The sequence below is a fragment of the Pristis pectinata genome, chromosome 1 (assembly GCF_009764475.1).
Source record: "Pristis pectinata isolate sPriPec2 chromosome 1, sPriPec2.1.pri, whole genome shotgun sequence".
NCBI lineage: Eukaryota > Metazoa > Chordata > Chondrichthyes > Rhinopristiformes > Pristidae > Pristis > Pristis pectinata.
The window spans coordinates 100411151-100425856 of record NC_067405.1 but is presented as its reverse complement, the minus strand read 5'-3'; the positions used below and the strand labels follow the sequence as shown (position 1 = coordinate 100425856).

At 37.6% G+C, this 14706-nt stretch overlaps 1 protein-coding gene across 5 annotated transcripts in view; it reads right to left on the bottom strand.

The window, feature by feature from the left end:
• Positions 1-14706, bottom strand: part of LOC127575681 (RAS guanyl-releasing protein 1-like) — a 122764-nt gene that overhangs the window by 64798 nt on the left and 43260 nt on the right. For 3 of the 5 annotated variants that reach the window (XM_052025590.1, XM_052025612.1, XM_052025601.1), the window contains exons 1-2: positions 12883-13177; positions 4208-4386 (exon numbers count right to left, since the gene is read on the bottom strand). In XM_052025590.1, the coding sequence (XP_051881550.1) occupies positions 4208-4386; positions 12883-12956 (253 nt within the window). In that variant the 5' untranslated portion in view covers positions 12957-13177. Of the gene's footprint in view, positions 1-4207; positions 4387-12882; positions 13178-14706 lie in introns of those variants that run through there. The other 2 variants (XM_052025622.1, XM_052025630.1) reach the window with 2 other exon arrangements.

Below are 14706 nucleotides of genomic sequence, written 5' to 3'. Positions count from 1 at the left end.
AAGACAGAGAGATCCAGAAAAGAGAGAGAAGTGTCAGAATGATCCAGATGAATTTTAGGGCAGGATGGAAGTTAGTAGCGAAGGTGATAAAATTGACGAGTTCCATACGAGTGCAAGAAGCAGCACCAATTCAGTTGTTGATGTAGTGGAGAAGGGTTTGGGAAGTGCTGCCAGAATAGGCTTGGAACAAGGACTGTTCCACGTAGCCAATAAAAAGGCAGGCATAGCTGGGACCCATGTGAGTGCCCTTGACTAGACTTTTGATTTGTAGAAAGTGGAAGGAATCAAAATTGTTGAGGGTAAGACGAGTGTTAGTGAAGGAGAACTGGTTGGGTCTTTGCCCAGAAAGAAGTGAAGGGCTCTAAGACCATGGCCCATCAGGAAGAAGATGAGGCAGCAGAGGCCAGGGAATTGGAAGTTGTCAAAATGGTGGAGGGCATGAGAGGTGTCCCGGATGTAGGTGAGAAGGGACTGGAGAAGGGGAGACAGAGTCAAGGTATGAAGAGATAAGCTCGGTGGGGCAAGAGCAGGCATAAACAAAGAATCTTCCAGGGCAGTGCTGTTAGTGGATATTGAAGTGGGGTACAGTGCTTGTTTCTTTGCTGTAGATTCCATGTAATTTGACTTTTTCATGGCATGACATTTCAAAGTTCATTACATGGTAAGAAACATGGCTGTCAATTGTGTACAGCAACACCAATGTGGTGATGACCAGAAATTATGTTTCTGTGGTGCTGGTTGGAAGATAAATATTGTCCAGATTATAAATAAAATCAATAATGTTGATTTTGAATGTTGAATATTAAGTAAAAGAGAATCTATGCAGCTAACCTCAACGAGGATACAATATTCCCAACTGATAATTAATTTTAAAATACCAAAAATGTAACAGCATCTTTCCATGGATTCACAGGTATTTACTGACCTGACTTGTCTTGCACAGGAATGATCCTTGTGAGGCTGGCAATAGGAGCTAGTGGGCTTCAGGATGTGGCTTGTTATTTTTCAACCTAACTCGCCAGTTGGGAACTCAAATTGGTCAGAATACTGGTTTTTCACCTCACCCCATGTTACTCTCCAATGACTTCAACATAGCATAAAATTGGGCAGGGTTTTAAACTAATCTTTCACCCAATCTCATCAGTTTCCAACAAGTGAGTTAAGCTAATATTTCACTTGAGCTTGTGGAATGAAAGGTTCATCACTCTTATTTCAGTATTCAAATAATTTCTTGCTATTATGGATGCCATTATAAAGGGCGTACATAAATGGGAAGTGGGATGAATACCTTTTGTCCTGTCCTCTTCTAAAGATGTGCTGTGCTCAGCAAAGAAGGTAGAAACATGACCAACAGGCAAGGCAAAATATTGCACCATGGAATAGCATCTGAATGGGATAATTCAGAGGCTGAAAAGAACCAAAATCTGAGCATTCCTTTCTACATGGCTACAAAGGGAAACCATATAGTGCCGTCTTCAGTGAATATATTATGGAAACTCTCTCTGAACCAGGTAATCTGATTAACTCTGAGGTCATCCTTCAATAAACCTACAGTCATTCTGGAGAAACCTTTGGCTCCTCAGTGCAAATTAGGTTCAGGTTTACATCCCATCAAGGTGACGATGCATTGGATGAATGAAGTAGTGACAGTGTATTAGATAAATGAAGCTTTGAAAGAAAACCTTAGTATCACTTCCCTTTGCAATCAACTTATATAGGAGAACAAAATGTAAACAATTGTACAGTTCGCAGTATCTGATTTAGTCCCAAGAAATAAGCAGTCAGACAGCCGGAATTGGGTCATACTGCAGAACTATTGGAAGAAATTGTGATTATATATGGGATTTCAGTAGACCCTGTTACTATATTTTTCTCGTCAGACATTGCTACTAAAACCCCAAACATGAGTCAAAATCCAATTTAAACCCATCTAACTATTGGGGGTGGGTAGAAGAATAAAGACCAAGATCTCTTATAATTCAGAATTGCATAACACAATCCCAGCCATTCATTGGTCTGTGATTATCATCAATTCACACGGCAGACACTCTTTATATGATTTGCATCACCGAAAGAAGGCTAGATCGAGTGAATTTGGAAACTGTAGTTGAAGAAAGGACATGAGCTGCAATTGGTTGAAGTGGCATGAACGCAACTGGATGATATCCCAATGAAGGGACTATTGAGAAGGATGGAATTTTGAAGGAATGCAGACGTGGGTTACAACAGGAACTTTACTTTAGATAGAGCAATCTAGATGGTGGTAGAAGCAGTCAATCAGTGTTGCAGTGTTATGTAAGATGTGATTGACATACCACAGTGAGAAAGCCTGCTATTTGCCAATATTATATCCCAAAGATGCTTTGAAAATCACATTAAAGTAAAAAATATGGCTCCTTAAGGTTTGCAGCTGCTACCGTTATTGTATAAAAAGCAGTAAAATCTGACAGGTACTTCAGAAATTGGCTTTTGTTTCATGTATGTCATCATTCTGTATCTGAAAGAATCTTACTAGAATAGAAATAAATGGTGATCTTATTTTAACATTTGAATAGTACAAAGAAGTGCTGTTATGTTGAATGCTAAGGCAGTTGTACATCATGACGTGAAAGTAAATATGTATCCATCAAGTAGAAAAATAGTGCAATTAAAAAATGACAAGAGGCATGTTATGTACTATGTTTAAAGTTATGAAAATTCTTTATGAAATTGGAAGTTTTATAAGAAAAGGTTACAAAATAATGTTTCTTTACCTTTACATGTAGAGTAAACCTGAGAGATTGGAACAATTAGTTAGGGCGAAGTTTTGTTATCAATCACTTTCCAAGACTGCTCTGCTATAATCTGTATTAGCTAAAAGAATTATATATTAACTATTAATAAATTTCTTCATAAGCACAATATCTATTTGGGATTATTTCTAAGGACTGGGGTTGAAATCTAAACTGCACCAGATATCAGTACCTTTTGTTTGCTGGAACTGGGGATAATGCAGGTATAATCTTGAAACACCCTAAGAGGGTATTTTGCCTTGTATATTTAAGTACCTAGGGGTGAATGTTTGTGGAATAATATGATTTTCAAGACGAGCTAACATGTCAACAATGTCTGGGCCAATTAATGCCTCTGACACAGTTCTCTCATAAAACGTTTTAGCTTCTATATCCATCAAACCTAAGCTGATAGAAATATGCTGGTTTACAATCTCATGGTACCATAATGCAGAAAATTGTTGGAAAAGGGTTTAGGTAATTACATGTGCTCCCCCACCCCCCATGCTAATCTATTTAGAGAAAACCATCATTAACCCTCAAAGGAAGTTGGCTGAAGTACCAAGAGACATACAAAATAAAAGTGAAACATAAACTCTGTGAGCTGATCATATTGTATTTTCTCAAACCACTGGTACTCATTCGCTTCTGTCTGATTAATCTCTTTCCCTGACTTAGGTGTGCACAAATACAAAGACAAGATTCACAAATTCATTTCTGAACAGAACAGTTTCCATTCATTTTCCTCAGAAACGTGGCAGCATTCTGCCAGAGCACAAAACAATTCTCTCTCAAAGCTCAGGCAAAATAAATTGATAGAACTCATTAGTTTCATGAACACTCAGTTACAACCCTTCATATTGAAAATAATTCTTTAGGCTATGGTAACATGAAGGAATAATCACAAGACATATTTCAATAGTGTTCTCTGAATAAAGTGAAAGAACTGAATGTTTATGGTATAAAAGATTTCATTTTTAAAATTCCAGACATTGTTCTTATGTATAGTTAAGCAATGATTTGAATAACATATCCATGCACTTCCATATTTTGGCTAAGTATACTTATTTTTTTAAAAGCCCATGCTATGCAGTCATATTCTGTGCAAGCTGATTGAGATAGTTTTACACTGTCTATATTAAAACACCTTAAAATAACAGTATATCAGGGCTATTTACATTTTATAAACCCATTGCCTTTATTCTGCAGAAACTAATAAGCATTTTGTGATGGGCAGCTTATTCATATATATAGAACTAAATCTTCTAAAATGCATTGATAGTTCTAAAATCAGAAAATTAAAAACATTAAAAATGCAACTGTTTACAAAAATAATTAAACAATTATTAAAGATATCTGTTGTCAGGGGAAAAGACCTGATGAGGCTCCAATCTACTAAGAACAATGAGTTCTACAGTAACAAAAGTAAATCTTACCAAAAGACTGAATGCAGGTCTCCAGTAGGTCATCTAGGCTGGCCCCTTTAGATAGCTGACCAAGAGACATCATCATGCTCACTCGAGTGATCGGAGCAAGGTTTAAGCTTGATATACCGTAGCTTCGCTGCCTAGGAGCAGTGGCAACTTCAAGATTTCTGCATTCTTGCTGGGGTTTCCTGGAAGATGAAACAGTAGCAGTTGGAGAAGTGTCAGATTGCTCAGCTGAATCTCACATGAGTATAGCAGCAGGGCCGAACACAAAAGATAAAAGCAAAACCCCCTCGAGCTGGACTGGTAGGAGCCATCACCCATTGGCAACTGAAGCAAATAAGACACATTGTGGAAGCTGCATTTCATATGCAAATTAAAACACCACGAAAAAAAAGTTCACTGTAACCTGTGAACACAGGCATGTTGTTTCGAACTAACCAGCCATAGAAAACACAGAAGCAATGTATGACACCTACAGTGCACATGGTCATACAGCAAAGAGACCTTATGTACTGTATGTTTCACATGAAACATTTGTTCATTTGATGTTTTAATAATCTAGACCTTTGGTGTAATAAATTAATGGCATGCTGAAAGTCGCAATTCACATGCCAATTGTATAATTTATTACTTTCACCCAAAATTTAGGTAAGCAATACTCCAGCATAAAGTGCCAGAAATTCACTGTTCAATTGCTGTTTTTATATTAGGTGTCGACAGAACCTTATTTTCTCCAAATTATTTACAATTTTTTTAAGAGGCAGAACCTAAATTTGACTCTCACCACTTTAACACAATAAGTATTCAAGCATTTTAAAGAAATACTTCTCACATCAATAGCTGCGATTTATATTTTAAAAGATTGATCTTTACCATGTTGACAGATTTGGAACTTTCCAGTGGCTAAGATTTGGGATCTCCAGATTATAATGCAAAGTGTATTAAACAGTCCTGATTATAGTATAAGGAGCCTTCCGACAGGTGCAATGTGCTTAGTAAATTCTAAACTTAATACAGGAATTGATACCTCCTATAATTATAGTCTCAGAAATAAAGATGATTATAATCAAGAAATGCAAATTTCTTGTCCAATATCCTTCATCTATGCTTACCATTAAGATTGCCTAGAATGTTACAGATCTTGGATCACATACACTTTTCTATGTTAACTGTTTAAAATAAGCACAGCAATATTCCAAGTGGCAATTAACAAATGAAACAGAAGATGCCAGAAACACTCATTGGGTCAAGCAGCCTCGACTGGCCAATGGACTTCCACTGGCTCTGATGAAGGGTCATTATTCTGAAACATTAAATTGTGTATTTTTCTCCAAAAACGCTCTCTGACTTCCTGAATGTTTCTGGTATTTTAAATCTTGATAGCAACTTTGAAGGCATCTGTGGGCTTATATGCTTATAAGTAAATATTTTAGGTTTGACATATATGTTTGCATGATGGTCTAATTTTCCTTTTAAGGTACTGTATGCTCAATATTCTCAATACTGAATGTTCCTCTTGGGCTGAGGCAGGACTGTGCATGCCAATAATTAAAGCCTACATTATGTGGGCATTACTAATGTGGTCTTTTGTAATTCACAGCTGGAAAACTGTGACCTTCTGTACTTTACAGGGGCAGCAGCAATGCCAATTTATGGTACACCATTACTGTTGCAAACTTGGATACCAACACTGGTTGGATATTTTCCTGGAGATGTTGCCACATGATCCCACCACCTTCACCCTTTCTACCTGCCTCGACCACATCCCCAACACTGACTGCCTACACATTGATCCCAGACCAACTGGATAATGAATACCAAATGGATGTTTTCTGAATGTCAAATAGCTTAATTTACCATCTCCATTTTTCTTAAATAACAAAATAAATGAATGTGTTCAGAGAAAATGAAAATAAAACACTTTTTCTGAATGCCCCAAGAATTTTGCTCCAAGGTTGCGAAAGCAGCATCCTGGAGAGTATTGTTAAATTCCTGGAGACCCAGGACATTGTGGCAGAATTGGTGACTCCTGTTGAACATAGAACCATGACTGGAGACAGTACCTACGAGAAGAAGAGGGAAGAACAGTTTGACAAGGAATTACAACATTCTGTCAGCTGTATAAACCAGATTTTGTGCTTCTATGAGCATCTTTTTTTTAGGCTGGGGAAGTCCGGTTCATCAGAAGTGTTCTGATGTAAGGTCTTTGACTTGAAAGATTAATTGTGTTTCTCTCTCCACAGATGCAGTCTGGTCTTCCCTGCATTTCCATAATTTGTTTTATTTGAGACGTCCAGCATCTACAGTATTTTGAATTGTCCCATCCTTTTTTCACCTGGTACAGTGCTATTGGTCATATGAACATTATGTTAAATGCCACTGATACTTACATCTCTAAGTGCTTACTGCCTAATTATTAAGTGTAGGAGTGGTAGTGGTGATGGGGGTGGGGGGGGGGGGGAGTGGTGAGAATAACAGGAGGAAAGGAAATATAAATACATGCATTAAAAGTGAAAAAAAAAAACAGGTGTATATGTGAATCTTTTGTTCACAGATTATATGCACTGTAACATATCCTGGATGGTTCCAAGTTTCTTTAATCCTCGAAGCTTCTGTAAATTTGTTCCTGTTCTCCAAAGGGAACCAACCTTCCTGATATTTGCTGAATCTACATTATTAAATTATGATTTACTGCACAAGATTTTAAAGGTCTCCATTGCACCGAACATAGTAGCACTCAAATGTTTATTTTGATTTGGTCTCTGTAAATGACGCAGGAAATGAAGGTTACATTATTCGTGAGGCACAACAAAATGTTGACCATGATCTGGGAGTGAGATACTGAAAACAAGGAACTGTGTCTGCCTTTTTAAAAGTACTGTCTCTGATAGGATGAGGGATCAAATGATGATATAAATTATCCAAATTTTAAAAATGCTCTCTATCCATTTCAAGTCTTTCTATGCCTTCACCATCTTCAGCTCCATAACTTTATTCAGCCCTCCATGATCTCAGTAGGTCAGCATCCTTTAGTTATAGCCTCTTGACCCAATTCAGTTAAACTCTGGTGGTAGATTAGAAATCGATTAAAGAATAGGAAACAAGTGATCATTACGGGGTGCCATTTCAGAGTTGGGGGCATCTCAGTGATTAGTGCTAGGATCATTATTATTTCTGATTTGCACAAATGACTGGATTTAAAAACATAATGAAAAACCGTCATACTTGTGGCGGATTTCAAACCAGGGGCAGTGGAATTGGAAAAATCAGCTCAGAAAATACAAATCAAGTAAACTGTGGGCTTAATAATGCCAGATGAAATGTAGTGTAAATAAAGGTAAAATGCGACGCATAAAGTAGCTGATATCACAAACACTGCAAATTAAATTGTGAGGGTAGCAAAAAGAAAAACACAGGTTCAAACTGGAAACGAGCACTTTAAGAGGCCATAAAATCGCTTTGTGCACAATGCATGACCAATGTGTGGAATAACTATAACTTTTAGTAGTGGAAGCAATATGTGTGGAATCATTTAAAAACAATAGAAACAATATGATGACATAACAATCATTCTGGATGAATGAATCAAGATGGACAAAGTTACCTCCCTCATTCATAGTTATTCAACATACAAAAAAAATACATGAGCCACTATTTCACCTGATAGAAGCATTTGGGGCCCTGGGGTAGATAAAAATCTAGGTCTTGCATCTTCTGAGCTTGCTCAGGAGGATACTGTCGGAACATGAGGAAGCTTTGGTGGAGATTGAGGAGTTGACCACCATTGTAGAGGAAACAATTTCCATTGAAAGGGGAGGGATAATATCATGCTGCAAGTGCAAGAATGTCTGTGATAATCTGTAAACTGGAAGGTGAGAACAAGGAGGGAGAAAAGGATCTATCGGGAAGTCCGACAGGGAGGGTGGCAGTTTCAGAACAGATCATCAGAGAAAGATAACATAGGAGAATGTAACAGAGTCCTTACAGGGTAGGAGGAAGAGATTAGTTAGGTAGCTGGACAAGGTAGGCAGGAGAGACCAGCTACAGGAGTCAGGAACCTTGAAGTGAATTCTGATAACTGGACTATTGTCAGAAATGGAGATAGAGAAGCCCAGGAGGGAAAGTAACTGGAAATGGACCATGTAAAAGTAGGGTCTAATTTGCTAGCTGAGTTGTCACTTTTTTTCAATTCAAGTCAAGAACAGGAAATGGTACCAAGCTTTCATCAATGTGCAAGATAAAGAGGCGAGGGAGGGGACTTGAGTAGGCTTGGAACAAAAAACTTCCATTTCCAATGAAAAAGCAAACTTAACTAGGACTCATGTGTTCCGATGGCGGCACCTTTTATTTGGAGGAAGTGAGTAGAGTAACAGGAGAAGCTGTTCATTCAAAGAACAAGTCCAATCAGGTGGATTAAAGTGGTGAGAAACTGGAAATGGTTTGGCCTTCTTTCAATCACAATGCTTCAGCCATTCTAGTATTGAGATTGAGGGTTTGAACACCCATACTGAAATTGAGACATTTAGGACCAGGAAACTGGAAACTTAAAATGGCAGAGTTTATCCGAACAGATGGAGATGTAGGTGGGAAAACTGGGTAGGGGGAAAACAGGATTAGGATGGGAGGAAATGTGGGATAAGAATAGATTGAAATAACAAGTCTGTCATGCAGTTCTGTGATTTTTGACACCGGAAAGAGAGAAGGTTTTATTGTCAGTGCGCGAACTGGCGAAAGATGAAGTGAAACCGTGGATCAGGAGAACTGTGAAACTGAGTCTGTGCTGCTTCAGACACAGGATTCATTTGTGCATGTGGTAGAGTATGCAAAGCAAAGCAAGAAAAGAGAGTAGAAATCTGTTGGTGAAAAAGTGCAGAATTTCTACATGGCCAGTATTCCTGGAAACAAAAACAGAAAGTGCTGGAAAATTTCACCAGGTCACCCAACATTAGAAAAAGATGCAGGGCTTGCATTTCAAGACAATGACCTTTCATTAGAACTAGAAAAAGAATAGAGATTTAACAAGTTTTAGATCCGAACAGAGGAGCGCAAAAAAGAAGATAACAGAAGACCAACTGAACAGCTATCTTTGTTGTATTCAATCCCAATCATAACAAGATGCTCAGTTTACTTTTTAAACAGGGTTAATAGATGCATGAGTAATTAGTTTTACTTGGAGTCTATGGACAGATCTGCTGCTCTGATGAGATCACTGTTAATTTTGTAATGTCATTTTCTAATCTAATTGTATTAGCATTGCAGTTGCTTTTGCCTGTATCGTCTTTGCTTCTATATTAAAGCTCTAGTGAAGACAGCCTCATTTCTGAGCCTTCTTAAAAAAAGTCTTTTTACATCATAGTTGTACTGTGGGCCACATGTTTTTTTCTCAGTAAACATCCTGACCTCAATTAAGTTAGAGACACAATTTTTCACACCTTCTAAACTACCACCTGAACAGCAACTTGCATTGTTGACTTGCAAATGTATAAATTATTAGTTTGCTTAATATGCTCACATTCAAATCAGGTTTCCTTTTTATGCTTTTTCTTGAGCGAAACTAAAATGTTAAAATATATTTCCCATGTCTAAGGTGAAGAGTATTACATTTATCAATATTAAAATCTAAATATAGTCCCTTAGCTTATTAACTTAATTGATCCAGTTCTCTGAATGCTACCTTTTATGTATTACCCACATGGCAATACAAGTATCCTCCTCCAGATCTTTTTTTTTAAAAAAGAGCAGTGTGAGCAACATGACCAAGAAGACTCTTTAGTTAAGATTGAAGTAGTCACTGTTCCCAACAACAAGAATTTTCCACTGATCATAAACTATGCAATCACACCTTCCATCAAACTGCTACTTATTTTAGTCAGTCTCAACTTGGTTAGTCCTAGCATTAAAACAAAGTATTGAAACTTCAGTAAGATCAGTACAAGAGGAGTTTCTTTTACCTTTATACATTTAGTATCACCAAAGAATACCACAGGGGAGAGGGGAGTGGGGGGGGGGGGTGGAAGAGTCAAGAAATACCGACCCCAAATATTAATTGAGTAAATGTTGAAAGTGCAGTTCACACTTCTTGATTTTACTTCCAGATGACTGAGTCATTTCTGATGCAGTGAAAAAATTTCTGCCTACTGGTAAAACTAAACCTAATTTTAAGAAAGTAGAATTTCCAAGGAACTGATACAAGGCATCATTCACATTATCACCAGGAAAAGTGAAACTGCTAAACAAGTTTAGCAAGATGCTTTTCAGAAATAAAGGTTGATCTCTGATTACAACATTAAAGTAATTGCTTAACCAAATAATGTCAAATCAAACAGTAGCTGCTAATACAGAGACTCCACCAAAAATAAACATGGAACTTTAAGATATAAAATTTCTGAATAATATGAAAAGTTTACAAAAATCAGTTGGCTGTGATAGCTAAATTATGGAGCAGCTGGTTGCATAAAACCAGTAAGATATTAGAATTATAGGTAGAGTTGTTTCTTTTGTTACTATTTTAGCGTAGGAGACTGAGATTTTAGGGTTGAGACAGTTTTTAAAAATAAATGAAGCATAATTGCCATGGTACTTTACAAATAAACCAGGAGACCTGGTTACAAGTCCCACCAAGGCTGCTGGGAATTTTAATTTGATTATTTAAGTAACTCTAAATTTAAAAAAAACTAGAATCAGCAACAAAACTGGAATGTACAAAATCATCTGGTTCACCTTTAGAAAAGGAAATCTAGCCTCACCCAGAGCAATGTGACAGCCTTTCAACTGCCCTTTGAAATGGTCTAGTAAATCACTGAGTTCAAAAGACAATTTTGGATAGGCAATAAATGCCAGCTTTTTCAGCAACATCCCATGGATGAATAATCAAAAAAATACTTCCAATCATGGAAATTGTTTGAAAGAAAAAAAAGCTCTCACAAGTCTTTGCATTATACCAGGAATATGAGGAGCTGGTTCAAGTCATTTGCAATTCGAACTCCACAATTTATTTAATTTTACAGTTTGGCATTGCAATCCTTACCAAAATTATAAATGACATGCTTTGCGTATATGAAAAAGGGGATAAATCCCTCCTTGTTCTTCTTGAACTATCTGCAGCCTTTAACAGAGATGACCACACCGTCCTCCAACAATGCCTCTCCCTCATTGTCCAACTAGTGGGCCCACATTCATCTGGTTCAATACTTATCTCATGATGATAGAGAATCACCTTCAACTGTTGCACTTCGCACTCCCACAATGTTCCTCAACAACTGGTATGTCCCCAGTCTCTTCCCATCCTCTTTCTATTTCTCTTTTATGTGCTGATATTTTGCAAGAGTATCTAAAAGTGCAGTATAATTTTCCAATGGGCACTGATGCTAGAAATTACTTCCAACTCAATATAGGGAAATTCACATTCATTACCATCAGTCCCTCCAAAATAAACTCCATTCCCTAGTGACTGACTGCAATCTCTTTCCTGGAACTAGTGAGAGACTTAACCAGAGTGTGCACAATATTGTTATCATATTTGGTCCTGTGATCATCACCATGACCACCTATTTCCTCCTCTGCAATATTACCTGACGCCACCTTTGTGTCAACACATCTGTAGCTGAAACTCTTGTGCCTTTTTTTAAATTACTAAATTTGACTATTTAAAATCACTCCTCACCCATCATTCTTACTCTATCCATAGTCTAAGAGGTCATTGAAAATACTGCTGCCTGTGTCCTAACTCCCACCAAGTTCAAGCATGCCATTGTAATGCCCACATAGTGCACTCAGTTTGGTACACTAGCATTGGCAGGTACATATCTCTTAAAGAATAGCGTTGAAATATATACCTCATCCATTTTGAGTTTGTCCGCAGGAAGAACTCTCAAGTACAGATCATAGTAGATTAAAATAATCAAAGGAACATAGAGTCACAGAGGCCCTTCAGTCCACCATCCATGCTGATCATCAAGCACCCATTTACACTAATTTCATTTTATTCTCCCCTCATCCCTATCAATTCACACCAGATTGTACACTCACCTACACACTAGGGGCAATTTACGGCAACCAATTAATCTACCGACCTACACAAATTTAGGCTGTGGGAGAATACTAGAACACCCGGAGGAAAACGTGCAAATTCCACATTGATAACATTGCAGGTCAGGATTGAACTACGATTACTGGAGCTGAGAGGCAACAGCTCTGCTAACTGTGCCGCCCTACACATCGCACAATTTAAATTTTACAACTGTAACTATCAAGACCTTCCAGAACTCACTTGCTTAGAAGGCTGGTGGAAAATTGTACAACAGGATCCTAGAACCAGAACTATTGGAAAGAGATATGCTGCAAATAAAACTTGATCTAACTGAATGACGGATCAGACTCGGGGAGGGGGGAGGGGAGGCAGGGAATGGTCTATTCCTGTTCCTGTGCAAAATGTAAGTAATCATAAATTTTAATTAATATTCTAAAGTAAGAAAAGGTCCACAACAAAAATACTCTCGTAGAATCTCTATAAAAAGTTCCTATTTAAACTACTACAAAGCAGTAGAAAAAAATCTGCAGTCATCAGAGGATAATACTGATCAGAAGCAAGAGTTTACATTAAGCTCTAGAAAAATAGCTACAAGTAAAATTATAAAATAAGAAGTTGCTGAGACATGAAGTACAAGCAAGCTGTGACTCACTGAGTTTCTTTGATTCCAACTAATGTTTGTATATTGTCCAAAGGCTGACATGTTGCATTTTGTCGGTATCTCATTGCTCATACAGTACCATAAACAATAAAATGACAGTGTTCATCTCATGCTTCTTGTGCAACGACCAATCTCTCGCACAGATGCTGTTAAAAGCGACTTCAAAAGGAAATGCTTTATTTTACGGCGGTGTATATTTCCGACCTATGAGTTGAGATCTTATCATCCCATAGCAAGGAGGTAGCTGTTTTTCTGAAGGGCGAGAATCATTTGCCAGTCATTGTTACATCTGCCCTGTTCTAACCTTGATATGCAAATAAGCCTGCCTTAAGAAAACATACCTTAAACATGCCTTAACAAGCAGAGATAATTGTATAGACTGAAGTTCCTATCACATGATGTGATAGCAATTATAATATTTAGTGAACCTGAACATCCATGCACTAATATCACTATTTTATGGATGTTCTTTTAATGTTTTTTTTCATAAACTTTAACACAGATTTTAATAGACGTAACCAATGATAGTGGCACAAATGGCATTCAGTGAAGATATATTACAGAAGATGGTTGATAAAGATTCATTGAAAACAAATATTTTTAGAATAATTTCCAATAAACTTTCATCAGTTTATCTCAAGGCTACAACTAGCTTTTATCACTCTTTAAAAGATTTCCCCTTATATAATTCCATTATACTAAATACCGTTTGCGACTATCATTGAGCACAGATATTAAAGTCTTACAGTTGTATGTTGTATCTAAAATTTTGAATTCATATTTGAAATTAGAATGTCATGATTTTGGTGGTGAATTAAAAATAATCAATTTTCACTTCAAAAAAGCCATTTGTATCCTACGATAATACTTTTGGTCAATTTTTGGGCTCTAGACTTCATGGGCAAGACCAACATTTACTGCCCATCCCTAACTTCCCTTGAGAAGTGGTGGTGAGCCACTGTCTTAAACCGCTAGATAAGGTACTCCCACAGTGGTGTTGGGGAGGGAGCTTTGGGATTTAGAACTGGCAACATAATACTGAATTGGGATAGTATGCAGTTTGCTGTGAATCTATGGGTGGTGGTGTTCCCATGCACGTGCTGCCCTTGTTCTTCTCAGTGATAAAGGTTGCAGGCTTGAGAGATGCTGTCAGAGTAACCCAGGTGAGTAACTGCAATGCATTTTGCAACTACATTCATTGCTGAGATTCTGGAGAATCACACCTCTTCAGCCAAGTGGAGTATATTCTATCGCACTCATAATTTGTGCCTCGTAAACAATGAACAAACTTTGGGGTGTCAGGAGTTGAATTACTTGCCACAAGACACCCAGTCTCTGACTTGCTCCTGTAGCCTTGGTATCTATACAGCTGGACCAGTTGAGTTTCTGCTCAATGATGGCCCGGATGTTGATGGTGGGGCACTCAATAATTGTAATGTCATTGAATGTCAAGGGTAGGTCATTAGATTTTCTCTTTTTGGAGAGAATATTGCCTAGCACTTTTGTGGACATGTTCCTTGTCACTTATCAGCCTATGCCTGGATGTTGTATTGGTCTTGCTGTATGTAAGCAATGGACTGTTTCATTTGCAAACTTTTCCACTTGATTCTTGTTTAGAACTTAGTCTAATCCAGTCTGGTCCAAATTATACATTGCTCATTTCTGAGGGGTTAGAATGACGAAAGTAGAGTAAAATTTGCTCACATCTAAAATCAGCATGCAGTAGATGGCTGTGGATAAGCCTAAGGCACACCTAACAATGGGCCCCTGGTCCTCCTCATCATTGTTCCAGTAATCTGGGGAAATTCAGTGGAT